The sequence below is a fragment of the Mirounga angustirostris genome, unplaced genomic scaffold, assembly GCF_029215605.1.
Source record: "Mirounga angustirostris isolate CCGP_5_RB_7025 unplaced genomic scaffold, mMirAng1.0.hap1 SCAF_10, whole genome shotgun sequence".
Taxonomy (NCBI): domain Eukaryota; kingdom Metazoa; phylum Chordata; class Mammalia; order Carnivora; family Phocidae; genus Mirounga; species Mirounga angustirostris.
The window spans coordinates 26,790,444-26,811,178 of record NW_026991718.1 but is presented as its reverse complement, the minus strand read 5'-3'; the positions used below and the strand labels follow the sequence as shown (position 1 = coordinate 26,811,178).

Genomic DNA, 20,735 nt, shown 5'->3' with positions numbered 1-20,735 from the left:
GGGTTCCAGACTCAAGTCCAGAGCTTTATACCTTATCACAGATGCATCAAGAACCTAGCACCAGCAAACCTGCTCTGATGAGTCAGGAAGGGAAGTGTGGAAGCTCCTGAGAAAGACCACCTTGTTGCTTCTACAGAACCCATGCCTCCACAGAAGGGAAAGATACCCAGAAGGACTAGAGGGCACAGATAAGACCTTGAGATTTGATAAGAGCCCGCCAACTCTCACACCATACCAAAGGGCAGATGTCTCAACCTGACTTTCGGTGGAGCTAAGCCATGGTCTAACAGATTCACTGGGCCCCGCTCTGCAGAAGAGTTGTACACGGCCCTATCCTACTTCAGCATTTTTTGGTGTAGATACAACCAAGATTTCCCAGCAGAGGAAAGAAATATGAAAAAGGAGACATATTTGTTGTATGATAAAGTGGTCAGGTGATGAAATCCCAGTGGTGAACCTGACAGAAGAAGAATCTCTCCTTCTCTGGGGTGGGCGAGGACAGCTGGGTGGGCTGGCCTTGCCCCTTGATCACATCCACTGCAGTGACCACCTGGGGCCATCTTTGAGGTAACTACTGCCTCTTATTCACCCATTCTCAGGGGAGTATGTGCTTGAACACAAACTCCTGTCCTTGGGCCCCTCAAAGCCAGTCTTTCAAGCATGGGATGGGAAAACTGTTATTTTGGCAGTTGTGATAGCAGCTGTGAATTCAAATGGGTCTCCAGGGGAACACGATGGCTGAATGAAGCTAACACAACTGAGTTCTGGCCTCTGGACAGAGGAGTGGTAGTCATGTGGGCTGCCGGGCCAGCCTCACCTAGAGGACCACATTTTCATCTTCTACACCCTGGGTAACAACTAGACTTGCAGGGCGCATGAGTCTTTGTTCAGTATCAGGACCAACACTGCCCTTAGTTGCCAGAGAATTATCCAACGTGGGGAACTGAAGTGTACAATCTCCAGTCCGTGCAGTGGTGTACTTAGAGCACGGGATTAGGGTCAGAACACCTGCGTTTGAGCCTTGGCTCTGGTAATTATGGGCTGTAGGGTCCCGGGAAACTTATACCCTCTGAACCTCTCTGTCCTGATAGGCAAATGGGGAGAATAAAATATTCGCCTCATGAGCTAGTTATGAGGATTAATTACATTAACGTGTATGGAAGTACTTCATTACTGTCAAGTGCCAAATAAATGTTATTGATTATTATAACTATCTTCCCTCTGAAAATATTTTTTTCCTTTTGAATTATGAATCATTGAGCCATGCCATGATGGATTTCTAGTGACTGACATCACATGAAGCAAGAACTGGGAGGAACTGGCTAAGATAAATAATCCCCTTAATTGCACCTGCTATGAGTATTAGCCATAAATGCCAAGGCTCCTTGGGCCGAACTTTCCTTGGCAGGGATTAACAGACAAACTGCTCTCTTGAGTTAACAAGCCTCACTATCCTTTCCTGTCACCAGCCCTACATTCCTAGAAAGAACATAGTGAAACCTGCAGAGTTTGCTTTTGCTTTTTTTTTTTTTTAAGATTTTATTTATTTGAGAGAGAGAATGAGAGAGAGAGAGAGCACATGAGAGGGGGAGGGTCAGAGGGAGAAGCAGACTCCCTGTTGACAGGGAGCCCGATGCGGGACTCCATCTTGGGACTCCAGGATCATGACCTGAGCCGAAGGCAGTCGCTTAACCAACTGAGCCACCCAGGCACCCTGTTTTTGCTTTTCAACTTAGTTTTTAATTTCAGGGAGCCATCATATTTTACTTCTGACCTAAAGCAGACAATGGACTCCGTTGGTGTATCATTTTCCTACCTTCTCAGAATGAGGCACAAATTACACACAAGAGAAAACAATGGAAAACAGACTTACAAATCCTGCACAGTGTTCGCAGAAGGTTGGCTTGAGATAGGTCATCTCCTGAAAATTATGGACAAATCCCGGTCCCATTTTACAGTGTAACTGGGACTTAGCTCGCAGGAAGTAAGCCATCATTTCATCTTTACTAATAAGGCCATCCCTGTGAAGAGAATCAGAAAAGGGAGGGATCTTTGAAGACCATGTTGCTAAGTGGCTGACACACTGTGATCACCCAACTCCCCAAACCTTTGTGGCCAAAAGCAGGTGGGGAGTGTTTACTTCTCTGCTCTTTCTGAAAGGAGAGGACCTTGAAGGACAGCATTTAGTGCCAAAGGCTCTTAGTAAGGAGAAGATACGTATGTGTATCCTGTGCTCCGTAGCACAGAAAGTCTCCTTCATTACCAAATGGTAGCTTCTAGAAGGAAATCTCCTTTCTAGCGCATCCCTAGCAATAGGGTGTGCAAGAATTAGGCTGCTAGAGAAAGGCAAAAAACTGTAATAACTGGGCCCGCCATTCTCAAATTCATTCAGCCTGATGTCATCCAGGCCACTGCCATTGGTAATCTTTTATTCATGTCTTACTGGCTTATAGACCATTTCCTAGAGCGATTCTTCCAGATCTTCTTCACACAGAACCTCTGGTTGCACCCACCAGCACATATCCAGACCTCTTGTTTATCAAGAAGATCAAATCCACATGAAGTAGGTGATCTTCATACTGCCTTCTCTCCACATCGGCCTGTGCTGGAGACCACACCCTTCTGTGCCAATTCAGAATTCCTTGTATCTCATCTGTCCTCTCTTGGGTCCTCCTGTCTCTGAGGAAGTCACGCTCCCATCCCCTACTCTGCAGTCTCCCAGGACACAGCTCCTTCCAGGTTCTGCGCAGTCTCTTCACCCGCTCCTTCCTCTGTGTAAAGATACGCTCGCAACTTCCCCGCCTGGAAAATGTCTTTCCTCAATCTTGCTTCCATCCCTGGCACCTGTCTTTTCTCTCTACCTTTTCTTACTCCCAAAGTTTTCAAAAAGAATATTAATTAGAGGGGTTTTTTCCCCCATTTCCTTCCATTACTCTTCCCTCCATATAAACAGGCTTCTAACCCTACCGTTCTGTTGAAACGGTCACAATGATGTCCTCAGTGGCCTTTTCTCACTTTTAAAAAAAGATTTTATTTGACAGAAAAGAGAGAGAGAGCGCACAAGCAGGGGGAGAGGCAGAGGGAGAGGGAGAAGCAGGCTCCCCACTGAGCAGGGAGCCCGACATGGGGAACGATCCCAGGGCCTGAGATCATGACCTGGGCTGAAGGCAGACACTTAACCGCCTGAGCCACCCAGGCACCCCCTTTGCTCACTACTTGACGTTGTTGACCTCCTGGCTGCATGTGACATGCAGACAGGGTTTTTCCTTTTTGACACTCTCTCCTCCACGTACCCCTGTGATTCCACACAGCCCCGTTTCTCTCCTGCCTCCCATGCTCCTCCTTCTCTGGCTCTCCTGCAGGATCCATGTCTCCCTTTCATCTGCATGTGGGAGGAAGGGTCCCCAAGCTGCAGTCCTCAGGCCCTAAGCTCATGTTGCTCTCAACTTTTCCAACAGAATTTGCTCTCCCGCCCGGGACTTCAGCTTGCACGGCTGGGCTGAAGACCTAGCAATCAATATCTCCAAAACTGTTCTCCTGAATCTTGGTACCATATCTACAGCTTGCTAGAATCTCCTCCTGGATGTTTTACTTGCCTCTCAAAATCAACATATCTCAGCTTCTTTGACAAAAATCATGTAAGCTATGAATATTTCAAACCTTCGTTTTTAGAAAAAAATGTATTTATATATCTTTTCTGGAACAGTGTCAGGTCCATCTAAAGAACCAGCAGAAAAAAGAAACGAAGAATAGGAAGTAATTTTAAGTTCATGTCCCACCTACATGTCACGGACAGAAACAAACTAAGGGAAATGGGTAGTTAGCAGGAAACTTAAATTTTATTTTGTAAAAGAAGTTTATGTTTCTAATAATTTATTTTAAAAAGTATTCTTTGTTCTAGATATACAGTGAAGATGAATTAAGGTTTTAAGATGTTATGATAAAATATCAAGGCTTTCCTTGGTGTATTGAATTACTTACAGATTTAATTTTTTAAAAATTATCACACCATCAAAAATATTAAAGAATTCTAAGGTGATATAGTTTGGACATTTCACCAATATAAAATCTAACACCTCATTACAGATGATTTTTAAACTAGGAACTAATCTCACAGAATTAAAAATTAAGCAGTCAGATTACTAATGCCAGTGTTTCTCCGCAATATGTATATATTTTATCATTGTTTTCTAATGAGCTGGATCTTAGCCTCTAAAGTCATTTAATTTTCCAGGAATCATTTGAAGCTAAAGAGAAATATATTTTTACTTCATTTATCAAAACAACCTTTGAGCTAGCAAAGAGAGAAACAAAGCGAGGACACTTCTTGGCTATCTGTAGATATCACCTGCTTTTCTGAAGACTGTAAGTAACTGAAAATAATTTTACTTACTTGGTGAGTTTTAGTCTTGCCCTTAGGTCCACTGATGCTGAGGACTCTACCAGCCTAGGTGTAACTATATTTCTCCCCTACTCTTTTTGATGGAGGCTTGGGGGTTGATGAAATAGCTAAGCAGAAGTAACATGGGAAATGGAGACTCAGGCTCATTTGCAAATGGGCATCACACTCAACACTGATGGTGCAGTCTGCCCTGTGATTTCATCCAACCAGTCATGTTTGTGGACACCAAGAAAAAAATCAGCAAAACATCAGACTTGTCTCATCAACACGCTGGGATTAAAGCTGTCAGGATGTACGTTAAAGGTATCCCTGTTCTCCTCTGACACTAATTTTCTGCTCAGGACAGTTGCATTAAAATATAACAAAATTAAAACTTACTGATCTTTGTCCAGCACACAGAAGGAATCCAAAAAGGGAAAATTGGCAGCTATACTTTCAAAGTCCTCTTGGGAGATGTACCCATCATGGTCATGGTCATAGTTTCTAAACACAGACTGCAAAGGAAAGACAAATATTTATGGAATAAATATTTATGAGTCAGGCTCTGAACTTACTGGGAAAGCAGTGATAACTAGCATATTATTCTATTGAGGAGCTTAGAATCCAGTGGGAGATAATGAAATCAAGAAGCCTTTATGATATAAGAAGATAAGTGCAATGCTGAGGATAAAAACAGGGTGCCATGAGGGGAGGGGAGACAGGAGGGAGATTTTAAAAGGTTTCCTGGAGAAAGTGAGGTCTAAACTGAAACTTCAGTTTTAGTAAGAGTTAAGCTTGGTGAATTCACAAATGCCAATACCATGCTGATAGAAAATGAAGCTTTAAAAATGTTAAATTATCCAAAAACTTCAAGTATACTTTTAATGTAATTCCAGTCAGAATTCCAGTGAGAATTTGTTTTAAATGAACAAATTGATTCTAAAGTTCAAATAGAAGTGAACATGTTAAGAATAGCCTAAAATTGTTAAGATGAGAAGTAATGAGGGAGAATGTGTCCTATCAGAAATCAAATAATCTACAAAGCTACATTAATCAAAACAACATGGTACCATAACTTACTACAGATAGCAGAGTCTGGAAATAGATCTATGTATATTCAGGAATTTAGAATCTTAAAAAGTATGTTTTCAAATCCATAGGGAAATTAAAAATTATCCAATAATTACTGTTGAGGTAATGGCTAATAATCTTACAAAATCAGTTGCCCCTAAACTAAATTCTAGATGCATTAAATATTTTAATGTAAAAAATAAAGCTACAAAAGTATGAAAGGTAAATAGATAAAAATATATTTTATATTTTGTGATCTTTGAGTAGGAAAGGCCTTTCTTACCATGACATCAAAGTCAGCAGCTATAAATGAAAACATTTTATTACATAAAATGCAAAATATCTGAATCGAAAAAGCCCAGCTAACAAATTCAAAGATAAATGACATTGAAGATTGTTTGCAATATACATGAGAGCAAAGACATAAAAGGAAAACGGGAGATCACCAAAGTAGAAATACAAATGGCCAGTATATTCATGGAAAATGCTCAATTCTGCTAATAATTATAGAAATGCAAAGAAAACTTTTTTTAACCTCTCAGATAGGAAAACATTAAGATAATTGGTAATTTCCTAGGGTATGAGAAAACAGGCATTCTCATATTACTTGATGAAGTCAATAGCCACAGTCTTTCTGGAGAACAGTCTGCTTACTCTCTGACCCAGCAGTTCCACTTAGGAGAATCTGTTCTAGGAAAATAGTTGAACAATGTTACTCAGAGGCATACGTGGGTGTGAGTGTGTTTATGGGGGGGGGGGGGGGGAATAAAGTCATACAAGATAATTTACAAATTATCAGTGTTTATCCCTAGAGAGCAGAATTCCCACGACCTAAAAGTAAAACTTGGATTCTATTTTATGAAAAGTTTGCATATTTACAATGATTCTGACTCTCTTTATAATCAGAGAAAAATAAAAGGAGTCTTCCATTGCCCTCTGCTAAATCAGATTTTCAAAAAGGTTTGTTAAGTTCTCCCCGGAAACACATGTATGCAAGATTATAACGAGTCTTTCTCCCTTTTTCCTATGGTTTCTGTCTATTCTACTTTATTCGTATTGCCCTATGTAGCAAACTGCTTCAGAAGTGTTTTGGGAGATGACCAAGATATAAATGAACAAATTGCTTAATTAAAAATATAACTGTTTAGCACCCATTGTAAGTTTATCTATAGATAACTGAATTATGCAAAATCATAAAGCACTACCTTTTTCTGCAAGTCCCAATATCAATATTTATCTACAATCAAAATTGCTTAAAATTGACCATTATAGAGTGCCTACTATTTATAGCCTAAAATCCATATTTATGTTGAAAGTACAATCTTTTTGTAGAATAAAATTTAGTATGCAAATTTCATAATAAAACCCAGTCTTTCATTTGATTGAGCCAAAAGTAGGCAATTTATCCAAACTGGGCCAACCTTCCCCCATGAAATTGGAATTGGAGAGAAAATAAGAGAGATGGCATAAGGGAGGAGAGAGGGAGAGAGAGAGGACGGGGGAGAGGGCAAAACAGACTCCCCAAATGGAGCAAAGAAAGTCTTTCAGCAGATAATGGAATGAGCATTCAGAGAAAAGAGTGGGAGAGAATCATTCTGTCTTTCGTTTCCTGGCTCCAGACCTTCCTGAGCTGCAACTCTTTCCTGCCTGGATCCCACCCCCTTCCTTGGCTCCAAGTTGGGTTTGTGACCACAACATCAGCACGTGGTCTCCACTGGACCTTATGCTTCTCAATGCCTTCCTTCATCCTTTCTGACCTTTCCTTGCTGCCTCACATGCTCCACAGAACTTTTCTTCCAGTGCACTATAGTTCCCTGGATGATCCAAGATGTAGAACATTCTTTCTTTTTCTTTAACCATCCATCCCCAGCAAAATGTTCATTTTATCCCAAAGACACGATCCTATTGCATCATACCCACCCATTAAAGCAGATGTTTAATCAGGGGTCATAGTTTTTACTGCCAGGTATGTTTCCATTTTCTGCACATTGGCACTTCTACTCTTCTTTCTTTTTATTATTTTTAAAGATTTTATTTATTTATTTTGAGAGAGAGAGCACATGATCGGGGTGGGGGGAGGGGCAGAGGGAAAGGGAGAAGCAGACTCCCTGCTCAGCAACTTGGGGGGTGGGATGGAGGGGCTCCATCCCAGGACCCCAGAATCATGACCTGAGCCAAAGGCAGACACTTAACCGACTGAGCCACCCAGGCTCCCCTCTATTCTTCTTTCTATGTGGAAACTTCTGATAGAGACTTTCCCATCATTAAGTGATGTTTCTGACCCAAATGGCGTTGTGCTGCTGTGTCACAGACCCCAATATATACAGCAAGAGAAACTGTGCACCTACAGGATCTTTTCCTACCCTCATGCAATCAATTTATTGGGCATTTTATTGTGACCCATGTAGGTTTCTCAGGAGTAGATTCTAATCCCCAAATAGTCCCTCAAGTTGCAGGGGCAATAGTGGAGGCATCAAATGCTACCGAAAGAGTTGGAAGTAGCTGAGGGTATTTGGGCAAATGAGAACAGAATGACAAGAAGGGAAAAGAGGGCCTTTCCGGGATACTCTCCCCTAGAGGCCAATGCCAAGTAGAGCTAAGTGTCTGCTAAATTGCTCCTACCTGCTAGAGGGCTGTTTTCATTGACTTCAGCTGATTCTTGGGCAATGACAGAATATTCTGGAAAGAGAAAAGGGCCTTCTAGTGCTCAGTCTCCACTCTCTCAACCACTTACCTCAACTAATTTCCTTATGTGCTTGTTGATGACCGTGGGATCTGGCTTCGGCATCACTCCTGAAGCCCACTCCAGGGGCACCACGGGCTTGGTGGGCGTCGTAGGGGAGGTAGGCTGCTGACAGAGAAAAGACATTTTTCTTTTTTTTTTTTTTTTAAGATTTTATTTATTTATTTGACAGAGAGAGACACAGCGAGAGAGGGAACATAAGCAGGGGGAGTGGGGGAGGGAGAAGCAGGCTTCCTTGCAGGGAGCCCGATGTGGGACTCGATCCCAGGATTCTGGGATCATGACCTGAGCCGAAGGCAGACGCTTAACGACCGAGCCACCCAGGCGCCCGAGAAAAGACATTTTTCAACTTTATCTGAGACCTTGAGCAATTAGGGGACACTAAGAAAGACATATACATTCTATATATTAATAGTACTAATAAAAACTTACATATACGTAGCACTTAAATGTTCTGAAAACAAACATCTTTGCCAATGGAATCTAATCTGTGACTAAATACACCTGTGGATAGTGCATTTTGTTTAGCAGTAGCCTCAATTCCATTATTTTAAATGGAAAAAAAGATATTGCTCTCCCAGCCCACCCAAAAATTCTATCCAAGTTCCCCAAATATGACTAAAACATCCTTAAACCTACATAATACTCCATACAGATTTTTGTATAATATAAAATATATAAAACACCAGTTGTCTAAGTCTTTAATACTTGGTGTTGGTGAAAAATTAGATGTGTGCAGTAAATGGGCCCACGAGAATCGTCAAGTTTATGTCCTCAAGCTGCCATCTCTCTCATTATCCTTAATCCCGGGCGCCTGGGTGGCTCGGTCGTTAAGCGTCTGCCTTTGGCTCAGGTCATGATCCCAGGGCCCTGGGATTGAGCCCTGTGGGAAGCCTGCTTCTCCCTCTCCCACTCCCCCTGCTTGTGTTCCCTCTCTTACTGTCTCTCTGTCAAATAAATTAATTAAATTTAAAAAAAAATCCTTAATCCCTTCTGTTTGGCTAATTAGGTCTTTCTAGCCTCTTCAGTGAATTTGCTTTCTCTATATGTTTTTCCATGTTCTTGCAAGACATTTTCACTAAATAATGTGGAGAAGACAGTGATGATAACACACAACATATTCACACAACACAAGGGAAAAACACAATCCTATCAGGAGACCAGCCAAGAGTGCTGTGCACTTTATTCCTCTCCCTGGGACCCTCAAATAATATAAATATCTTTGCTGGTGCATGCATGCAAACTTGTATTGGCAGGTCTTATTTGATACTGAATTGGGGATAAACATGTTTGCAAGAGGAATTGAGGAGTAATTGTACTGGATTTAAGCCCCTCACAATGTTGTGCGGTGGGTGAGACAGCAGGACCAAAAACTACCTGCTGTCTGGATATGATCACCAAAACTTAGACTCACTCACACACACATCATACACATCATGGCTCTTTCTATCAAGCTTTTCATTTTGTTCATCTGATGAAGGATAAACCCATGGTTCCCAAACTATATAACAAGATGCCCCATCCGTAATACAGCAGTGGACTCATAGGGGTACCAAAAGATATTTCAAACTTCCAAGGGAAATACAGCAGTACTCCATATTTGTCAGACACCACGTGAACTACCAGCTTGAAACAGTTCACAGTTCCCCCACTAGGTCCTGCTACATTTCTTTCAATGCTATCATCTCTTTCCAAAGCAAAAAATCAATGTGGAACAAGAAAAAAGGTGGCAGTATTCAGTCTGATTCCAAGACATAAATTGTTCCATGCCCAATAGGCACACACATCCATTAGTAAGTAATTGTGGTTATTTAAGAATGAAATTGAAATATTATTTTTATTTCGACATGTATTATTTTTTCAAGTGGGTTCTACATCGTTAGAACATTAATATATATTGTTTGGACCTAACTATCCTAAAAATGGAATTGTGAGGTATTTCTTTTGACCTAGAGGTAGTCTGAAAAAACTGAGACACAAAGTAAAACACAAAGAATTAGTGAGACACGAAGTGTACGCTGTGCAGAGCAAAGGTTCACAGTGGGATTATGTGAGGTCCACCAGCACCAACCGTAAGCACACTGAGTTAGACGCTCTCAGTACTATCATCCTGATAATACTTGTTCTCTAGCGTCAGCATATGTCAAACCAGAGCACAAAACAGGATGACAGATGGAAAGGGATTGGGGAACTACATTTTCATAGATTCAGAGGATTTTAGCCGTTGGAAGGCGCTTTGAAAGCTTCTGCTTTTATAAAAGATAAAAAAGACTACGTTGGATGGAAATGTCTCCAACAATTGGCAAAAATTTATCCTGAAAATAAACTTAAACAAATCTAAAGAGCACCACTCAGGCAAGTGTGCTAACATGGTCATTCCTACCATGTTCCTGATACAAGGGGTAGCGGGAAAATGAAGGGCAGCGTCCCGAGGTAGAAAAAGCACAGGCATTGAAGACAGACAGGCCTGACCCACCTCTCAGTTCTCCCACATACTGGCTGTGTGCTCCGTGTGAGACGCCTGTCCTCACCAGACTCCATTTCCTTAAGAGTTAATGAGATAATGATGCCCCCACCAGGTGCCCAACAACCAACCGGTAGCAATTAAGGTGCCCGGTTACAGGAAGAGGGAGGTGCAGGGTGGTGGAAATGCCACGTGCACATGGAACAGCTTGCCACCCTGCAATCAGCTTCTTCACACCAAAGCTAAGGAGTGAGAGAAGAGCTCATGAATTCCTTTTTTTCTAATAACTTCGCTTTTCTCTCCAGCTCTTAGGCATGGTAACTTTGCAGAGTCTAGCCCTCATTCCTCCCTTTGGCCTCTATCTCCCCACATGGGTCTGTTCTTCAGTGTCCCCAGGAGATGGGCCTCTGGGGACTGGTGGGGAGGTGAACATGCTGATGGAAACACCATACTCAAGATCGTAAGAACAGATGCTACCAGGTCAACGGACTCAGACTCAAGTGCGTACTCTCCCAGCACGTCACAGTCATTCTGCCTCTTTCGGGCTGATGCTTCAGAATCAGAATAGAGGGTCACATTTAAGGTCCATGTCTCTGGCAACATGCCACAGAATTCAACCGGTAAGGAGGTAAGGCATGAGGTCTTTATCAGAACCCTGATCTCAGGATATGACTCTAAGAAGCCAACATAGACAGTTTTTCCTTCAACATGCAAACCACATCCTCACTGTAAATTTCAAATTTGCCCAGGTATTTTCTTACTAGCACAAAACATATCTAAGATACAGTCCACTCACTAAAACTAATGACCAGTGTACTTTCAGTAATGCAATTTCCTCAATCTCAGCGTAGAATGTTTCTTTCCTAAGAGTCAGCCATTAATTGAGACATGATCCAATGTGATACTGAAATTCTGAGCTGAGTCGGTCATTAGCAGGGAAATTTGTGAATTATGATCAGGGTCTTCAAAATTTATTAAGCTTAATTTTATGCTAAATGAGATTTTATATTGAAGACTCTAAACGCTCTTTAACATTAAGATGAGTTCTTCTTTTGTTGGGAGGATGCCCCATAGGTACACAAGTTCTCAGACGGGACACAACACATAGAAGATAAACAATAAAACAGAGTAATTGGGAATAACGTTCTTCTTTATTAGCCTCTGATATGAAGAACTAATCCTTAAACTGTCAGGGCTCAGCCATTCCATGGGCAAAATGGAATAATACAGATTTTTAAAATTCTTCAATCTTCAGATCACAAAGCCTCACTGTAACAGGCACTTACGATAAATGACGAACAACGGTGTTTGCCACTGATCCTTAGAGAAAACACCACCTACCGATTTAGAATTTCTAGGCTCCAGCACCAGTGACAGTTTGTAAATATCGTCTTCTGTGTGGTAGAGGTCCAGAGAAAGCTACAACAAATTAGAAGGGATAAACAATGATGTTGGATCACATTTACTTATTTATTTACATGGCTGAAATATTTTTCAAACTCAATGTGTTAGCTCAATGTCTAATAATTTGAGAGCATGAAGAGCATTAGAAAGATAATATGTAGAGGTAGAACATGAACTTTTAAAAAGAAACAGGGAAACCTAGTATGGCCATCAGCATCCTATGAGTTACATCAGATGTATTTACATCAATAAAAGGCAACACTCTCAATGAGGTAGGTAGGGATTGTTCAGGGGTGCTGTATACAGCAGAGGGAGAGGTTCTGGAGTCCGAAGGGCCTGAGTTCAAGTGCTGAGCCTGCCACTGCTTAGCCTTGTCACCTTGAGCCAGTTATATCTTCTCTGATACTCAGTTTCCACATCTGTAAAGTGGAAATTATCATAAAAGTCCCTACTGAATTGCATTTTGATCAGGATCAAATGGAATACTTCATGTGAAGTGCTACACAGGGGCCCTGGTACACAGTGAAATGTCAAGAAAGGTTATTTGGTGTTGCAGCTGTTACTACTGATATTATTATTATGTGTGGGGGTCACCGAAGACAGAAATGATCAAGACGGAATCACAGAGGAACTTGTGAACTAGGACCTAACTCGGAGGACTTGGGCAAAGAAAGAGGGAAAGATCAGGGCAGGAAGGATACCAACATAGACCAAGATTGAAGAGTATGGATAAAATCAGTAAAACCTAAAATGCATGGTCCCATTCACTTAAAATAGAAGTCATGAGACTACAAATAAGCCTGGATGAGTCCCACCCCCACTCTTCAATGTTAAGATACCTGATGAATCACATCATTTCATCAGAAGTGAATGTAACCAGGTGCCCTGTTCTTTCTTTGACCACTTAGGCATGAAACATTTAACATATTTGGTCTAAAAATAAAGACTTAATGTGTATGGGTGTGGAGTGAGGGAGAAGAGCGAGGAGGAGGAAGTGGGAGAAAACTCAGAGGCAAAGGACATCTTTCAAGGATTTATCTTTTTGTTCTCATTTTTAAAAAGTTGGTATTAATAGATGTCATTTTTGAATTAATCATTCATCCATTCAGCAAAGATTTATTGATCATCTAATATGTGCTGAGGACCATTCTAGTCACTATTCTAGCTACTAAATACATTTAAATTAAGGATTTCAGACATTGGGTCATATATTGCTTTACCTAGACTTTGTCACCTAGAGATTTTTTTCTAAACATAATAAAATTGACTTTATTATAAAATTGCCCCAGCATCATTTCAGATCTTGAAAATCCTGCTCACAAAGAATGGACACTGTATCCACCTTCCCCTAAAGAGCAGTCACTCCTACCTCCAGGGGCTCCGTCTTTTTGCAGGAGAGGAACCATCCCCATATCACAAACCAGTGCCTCTAAGGGCCAGCCCATTATATAAAAGAACGCAATGGGATGCATGAAAGAACTCTTTTGATAGAAACATTGGTATAACGATGTCTTTTTTGCAAAAAACGTCTTTGCAGATGTAATTACCTTGGGGCCCTGCTCTCTGAGCTCAACAACAAAAAAATTTGTGATAAGTAGAATCTGACATGGATCTCTGGGTTAGGGAAGCAATAGGGAGAGTTGTGGTTCCTGGTGGATGGGAGACAACCACTGCTCAGCCAAGGCAAGTTGTCAGCCTGACAAGTGCCATATCTTCTCTTTTGTCAAAAGAAGCCAGAAATCTGGAGTTTTCTATGAAATATCTCCATTATTAAATACTGGCAACTAATTAAAAAATTTTATGATTCCATGTGGGCCAAATAAAACCCATCTGCCACGGGCAGTTGCCCGCCATTTTGTAAATTCCACAATGGAAAACTCTACTGGCTTCTAAGCCTCAAGAAAGCAGGCAGCGCATCCGTCTTTTCTGCCTCTGCAATCCCAGCCACAGCTTGCTGCCTTGCATTGTGAACACTACATAAACAGAAAGAAAATCAAGTAACAATTCCTTGTTACCAGGAGTTATTCTGGACTTTGATGAGCATGTTCCTGTCCTCCTGATTAGGCCTCTAGTGATTGGCACTGGCATCTGCTGGAGAAGGGATGACAAGCGTGCCAGAACATCTGACCAGAAATCCCAACAACCACATACCATGTAGGGGAGATGCTCTTTCAAAAGACACAGAACATCCTTGAGTATTTTCATACATCACATGGACAGATATCGGGTGTTATGATGGAGATATCTTCTCCAAATGTTTGCTCTCTGTTAGCACTGTTGTGAACCTGGGCAAGTCATTAACCTTCTTGGGTCTCAGTCTCCCAGTCTATAAAATGGGAGGCATAAATAATAGGTCCCTCCTTGGACTGCCGTGAAGATTAAATGAGTTAACGTGTAACCAGCAAGATTTGTTTAGCGGGCCATAGAGATAGGCACTGCAGGGTTTGGCTCCCAGCCAAATACCACTGCATGCATCAACGAATGCAAAGCTGCCCCTGGGTTACTCCTGCCAGCTCTTTGCTTTCCCAGCCACAATCCTACCTAGGTGCATTCTCTCATCGCCTCTGTGGTTTATGGCCCCGCGTAGAGTAACCTGTTGTACTTCCTATACACCTCTATTTTATAATTATAGGCAGCTTGTCAATGGAATTTCAGGAATGCTTGCTTGTGTCTCACATATTTTGAGTCTGACTGTTTTTGAAAAATGTCCTGAGTCACTGTTACAGTTTGCTGCATTTACATCCAAGCCTATCAGCAAAGATGGTTGTGGATTTACCCTGTACATTCAGACCATATTGCCTTGACTGGAGAATTGTAAAATAAAACACACTTGGTCATCAAATTATCGCCATTCACCATTTTTGCAATTCTTCTTCTTCTTTTTTTCTTTTTGAAACTGTAAAAATACAGGGGGCTTTCCAGTTATTTGCATATACTCAGAATGGTAAAAGTAACTGATAGATCTAAAAATACTATGAAAAGAATCAGATGATTTCATATACCATGAAGCAAGAAGCATCAGCTTTTAAAACTTCTGGTTCCAGGATTGGGACGGATCGCAAGGGAAAATGCCTTCTCTAGATCTTCCCTGAAAAGGGGAACAATCCAAATCCCAACAGTTTAGTGCTGGGGTCCTCCTTCCTTCATGTGCCCAGTGCTATTCAGGGGGTAAGTTTACAATGATAAAAATGGCATCAGAGTCCCTGACTCATAGATTTGGTTCTATAATTAACTCCTTCTTTAGATACCCATGAAGAGGAATAGAGAGATTATTTAATTATTATAGATGCAAAATAAAATAAATATTAGCAATGTTCCTATATTATGGAGTAAATGTCCATCACTGGGCGGGGAGGGAGTGCCCCCACCCCTCCACAGTGGGATTCAGAAGTTCCCCATTTGCAAGCCTTTTGTCCTTTAGAAATGTTTCTTCCTTTGTAAAACACAAAGGGGCAGGGGTGAATTTACAGGCTCTGGCCTGCAGAGGCTAGCTCTGAGAGTGTCTGTGAGAACCAAGGAAAAGTACAGGGAAGTGTTGTGAAAAGGCAACCAATTATTACAGAAAGTTCAAACATTGCTATACAGCTCACAGCACGGAGCAGACATTCAGTAGTTGTGATTCATTTAAGAGTTCTTATTTTCTATCTTCCAGGGCTCTCGATTGTGAATTGGCTTCCTCGCCTGGGGCCATGTTTAGAAGCAAACAATCACTTTGGGCAAAAACCTGACCTAGAGTCTTGCGGCAAAAGAATGGTCCCTTCCAACGAACCTGCACTTATGTATGCCTTCACATGCATTTGGGCAGCTTCTGTCAATCAAATGGTTCTAATCCCAACACATATGTGCTTCATGAAATGCCCACTGGGCTCCAGTGAACACCTGATGGGAGTCTCCTCTATCTGCACTGAAGAGATTCATCTGCCTGTGGCCAGGAAGAATGAACATATATTCCCATGCCCTGAACCTTCTGCTTGGTTGTGGGGAGGAAGGGGGGATGTTGGCTGTAAATAGAAACTGGCTTGCTGATCGATGCTCATGTGTGGGGCTGTGCTATCCTGAGGAGCCACTGGGCTGGAACCACAGAATCAGACTGACACGAACTTCCTTATTCTCAAGGTTCCACCAGTCCTTATATTTAGAATCACAGAAGTTTAGAGCTGGAAGAGATCTCACAAATGAGCACAAAACCCTTTATGAAAAGTCCAGAGTCAAGTCCAGTTAGCGAGGAGACAAAACTAAGTAACTGCACACATAGAGCTAGAAGCTAGATCTCCCACCTAGGATTCTGGTCACTGCAGTACACTAGATAACATTGCTCTTCCTAAATATGGTGTTTGGTGGCTTCTATATTCTCCTTTAATATGAGAGAGAGAGAGAGAGAGAGAGAGAGAGAGAGACTGGCATCCTCTTCCTTTTTTCTTTCCTTCCCAGCAAAAAAAAAAAAAATGCTTAATCTTTATTTCTAGAGTTCAAATTTTCCATTGGCACCCAAAAAAACTCAAAATCCATTCCCCTCCTCCAACCCTATCTTTTGTGTGGATGAGAAAATGCCTGAGCATGGGCGCCTGCTCTGCGAAGCTCTCCTCCACATGGTAAGGACAGCCTGCACACAGACGTGGGGAACTCAGGCCGCTCTGCAGACATCACCTGGGCCTGTGGGTTTGCAGTCTGATGGGGGCTGCAACTCTGGTCGCTTATTCATGGAAACAGATTTACATGGCAAATGATTAATAAATGCAGGTGCCTGGTTTATTGTGAGGGTTTTTTTTCCCCCCTAATAGAGAATGTCTGTGTGTTTACTGTTTATCATACAAACTCAGCCCCAAGAGATTCATGTTTCTGGGTCTTGGCCACTTCCGCTTTGTATCAAGGTGCGGCTTCCATTACTACATACATTTCAGGGGTTCTGTTTTTTGGTAAACAATTATGTGCTCTAGGAATAGTTTGTGAAAAGGTCTAGGAACCAACACTCTTACTCCAGGGTAGCAGTCCTAGGGGATTCACGCTCTCAGAGCTTCAGAAGTGTTATTGTTTTCATTTTCCATGGCCATTAAAGGAAAATAGTCAACTGAATATTGCAGCCAAGTGTCAGATGCTTCAGTGTTATAAATCCAAACTGGGAAGTTGCTTCTCCATTTGTTAAACAAGGGTGAAAGAATTTGGTTATGCCTCCTCCCCCCAAACAAAGCAGCCGCCAATGGGGAAGGTTTTCTTCTCTACACCTGTTGGGTCTAAAAGCCCTAGCACCTGGAGACCAGCCACAAATGACAAAAAAATATGAATGCTAGATGAATGTCTTCTGTCTGACCCACTTCGTTCCGAAATACAGTGTTCAATTCATCTGTTGAGCTCCTAAATATGCCAGGTACCATGAGAGGTGCTGGGGCTATGGGATGTGTAAGTCAGGTAAACAGGAAAAAAAAATCTATTACAAAGTGATACCTCCTATGGTTAAGAAAGTATAAACGGCAAAAGCCACACATGTGACAGATGTGTTACTGCTCTGGAGAGGAACAGAGAATGCTCCAGAAAGATAGAGGCTTTTGAATGTGAGCTAGTCACAGGGGTGGGTAGGGGAAGGGATTTTCCAAGAAAGGGCAAAGGCCAGGAAGCAGAAGGCCACGGTTCACAGTGGAAAGTCCAACGTTCCTCAAAGGCAAGTGTGATGTGGGATCAGGTGATGACAAAACAGTCTAGATAGACAATGAGTCTGGAAGGGCCTCGAATGCCAGGCGGCTTTGGGGAGATTGGCCATGGGGGCAGGGAGATGACAGAGGAGGTCCTGACATTACCCCAGATTCCAGCTACAGTTGCGCAGGGAGGGCAAAGGGAAGCAGACGAGAGGAGGCCATGTAGAGGGAGGTGATGAACTAGACAGGTGTGATGAGGGAGAGGGAGGGGCTGAGAGCTGGAGGGCCTCTCTAAGAGCTCTGGATGTGGAGCTATAGGGGTGCTGATTAGGCTCCTCCAGACAAGGGAAAATTTCTTGGCCCCAAGATTATAGTCTCAATTCATGCTGCTTATAGGGCTGGGCTCCTCTCCCCTCACCCACCCCTGCAGATCTCTCCCGGTCTGCTGGCCCTGCACACAACCTGGTGAATGACTGTCCCGGATGTTCCTGCACCCCCCGTGCAGGGAGGCACGCAGGGCCCTTAGCACAAACCCTGGTCCCTTGAACTCACCGTGAGTAGGTTGATCAGATCCATGTTGGGTTCTAAGTGGTGGGAGGCATTCTGCAGGGACACCAGTTCGCTGAGGGTCACGGAGAGCTGGTGCATTTTTACAATGTTCACTTTGTTGTCCTCCGTCCAGTCTGGGAAAATGACATGGACCGCTATCAGGTCTTTCAAGTGCACGCCGAGGATGGGGATCTTGAAGCCCTCACAGTCAGCAAAGGCCCTGCGGTAGCAGCAGTAATTACCGCTGGAGGAGACCAGCTCTGTCATTTCATGCCAGTTCTGAGAACAGATGGAAAAGCAGAGGTTTCAGTCTTCCTTTCCGCCCACCCCCAGGCCCTGCCCTGGGCGGCTAGGACATTCCTCAGCCACTGAGAGAAGTATCGATTGCACCAACACTGATGCAGGGAAATATTAACCTGGAAAAAGAAAATCAGAAAAATGTACTGGGCCTGGCTACAAGTGGGGCAGCCTGTTCTAGTCTCCTGCTGAGCAGAAACCGCCTGCACCTCTTCCTGCCTGCTAGTGCTCTCGGGATGTAAAATAGCCTCAAATAGCCGTAAGTATTTTGCAATTCATGGAAATATTACAGTCCACAAATATAAGCATGTATCCTATTAAAATATAGTATGTAGTATATTACAGTGTCCTAGTTGTTCTTTTTTTAAATTTTTTTGTTTTTTTATTTTGCCTTTATTTTATTTTTTTAAATTTTATTATGTTCATCACCATACGTTACATCATTAGTTTTTGATGTAGTGTTCCATGATTCGTTGTTTGCGTATAACACCCAGTGCTCCATGCAGTACATGCCCTCTTTAATACCCATCACCAGGCTAACCCATCCTCCTACCCCCCTCCCCTCTAGAACCCTCAGTTTGTTTTTCAGAGTCCATAGTCTCTCATGGTTCGTCAACCCCTCCGATTTCCCCCCCTTCATTTTTCCCTTCCTATTATCTTCTTTTTTTTTTTTTTTTTTTTTTTTAACATAGTGTCCTAGTTGTTCTAAGAAAGTTGCCTTCATGGTATTACTTGAAGGTTAATCTGGGACGGGATGGGGTAGGAAAAGCCACACTGAGGTGTGAGATAGCTATGGTCTGGGACTCTGCTACTAACTAGAAGCACAACCTTGAGCAAGCAACTTCATTTTGAAGGGCCTCAGTTTCCTTTTCTGTAGGAAAGAGTTCAAATAATTTTCGAAGATACACTGGTGGTTCCAAGCCTCTAAGAGCCCCTACTGAATTCTTATTCTTCACAACATGTAAAATGTGTTTTGCTCTTTACTTGAAATTCAGTACAAAACTAAAGGAAAATAAGACACTTAGATAACGAGCCCCATTACACTTAGAATGAGTGTTTTAGGTCGGGCAGCTGTGCATCTTGGCTTATATCCTTCTGTTTATTTTTAGTTGCCTAACAGCAACCAGACCTCAATTTCGAGGGCGCTATACTTTCTCCAAGCATACCATGTCACTCAGATGGAGCTGCCTCCGTTCCCAGGTCCAAGGATGGGTTCTGATTTACCATCGTCATAATTCTATCCCTTTAGTTTGTGATTGGTTCAGGAACACAGACCTAAGCCAATCAGTAGATTATATTCCTCTAGCAACTGTTATTGGCCCAGTGGTGAGCATGTGACTTGAGGTGGGCGAATCTGCCTAAAAAGAAGGTCTTTCGTTCCATGAGGGCAGGGCTGAAGAGATTTTTTTCCCTATCTCCAATTTTCATGAGCAAGAGAGCATCATTTATGGGGCGCCTGGGTAGCTCAGTCCCTTAAGGGTCTGCCTTCAGCTCAGGTCATGATCCTGGGGTCCTGGGATGGAGCCCCGCATCAGGCTCCTTGCTCAGCAGGGAGCCTGCTTCTCCCTCTGCCTGCTGCTCCCCCTGCTTGTGTTCTTTCTCTCTCTCGCTCTCTCTGACAAATAAATAAATAAAATCTTAAAGAAAAAAAAGAAAAAAAACAAAAACAAAACAAGAGAGCATCATTTTCCTGCTGCTGCAGATGGTCCAATCAGGAAGGAAGCCAGTCTAATGAAACAAACAAAAACCTGATCCTCCAAGGAAGACAGAGCTACTGAGCCAAGAGCTCTGATAAGACCATGCGTGGATCTGGCCCTGCCTCTGGACTTACAGGTATGTGAGATGGCCCATTCCCTTGCTGTTTCAGCAATTTCCAGATTTTTCTCAACTGATAGCTGAAAAGTATCCTTACTGATACAGCAAACTCCATGCTTATAAGGAACTCTTTTCATAAGGAAGAAATGTTCTTTTTCACTCAATAAGGAAAACTGTTATTATTATGGTCTGGAAACAGATATGGCAGAAAAAGCTCAGTTTGGGAAATGATTGTTGTTTTTTAAAAAAATATATTTTTGTTCCTGAAAACTCACCTATAAATCTGAGGGATTTCTGGACAAGGTCTACATCTCCCTCTTCCTTTGTCTCTTTCACTGTGCCAAACACAGTGCTTTGAAGAGAGCAGGTGTTCAATGACTT

At 42.3% G+C, this 20,735-nt stretch overlaps 1 protein-coding gene across 6 annotated transcripts in view; it reads right to left on the bottom strand.

Annotated features, from left to right (window-relative positions):
• The window catches only part of RASGRP3 (RAS guanyl releasing protein 3), a 104,875-nt gene that overhangs the window by 10,239 nt on the left and 73,901 nt on the right, over positions 1 to 20,735 (bottom strand). For 5 of the 6 annotated variants that reach the window (XM_064572102.1, XM_064572099.1, XM_064572098.1 and 2 more), the window contains 5 exons: positions 18,246 to 18,521; positions 12,001 to 12,078; positions 8,187 to 8,303; positions 4,781 to 4,896; positions 1,874 to 2,021 (listed from right to left, as the gene is read on the bottom strand). In XM_064572102.1, coding sequence (XP_064428172.1) covers positions 1,874 to 2,021; positions 4,781 to 4,896; positions 8,187 to 8,303; positions 12,001 to 12,078; positions 18,246 to 18,521 — 735 coding nt within the window. The remainder of the gene's footprint in view (positions 1 to 1,873; positions 2,022 to 4,780; positions 4,897 to 8,186; positions 8,304 to 12,000; positions 12,079 to 18,245; positions 18,522 to 20,735) is intronic. The other variant, XM_064572101.1, reaches the window with a different exon arrangement.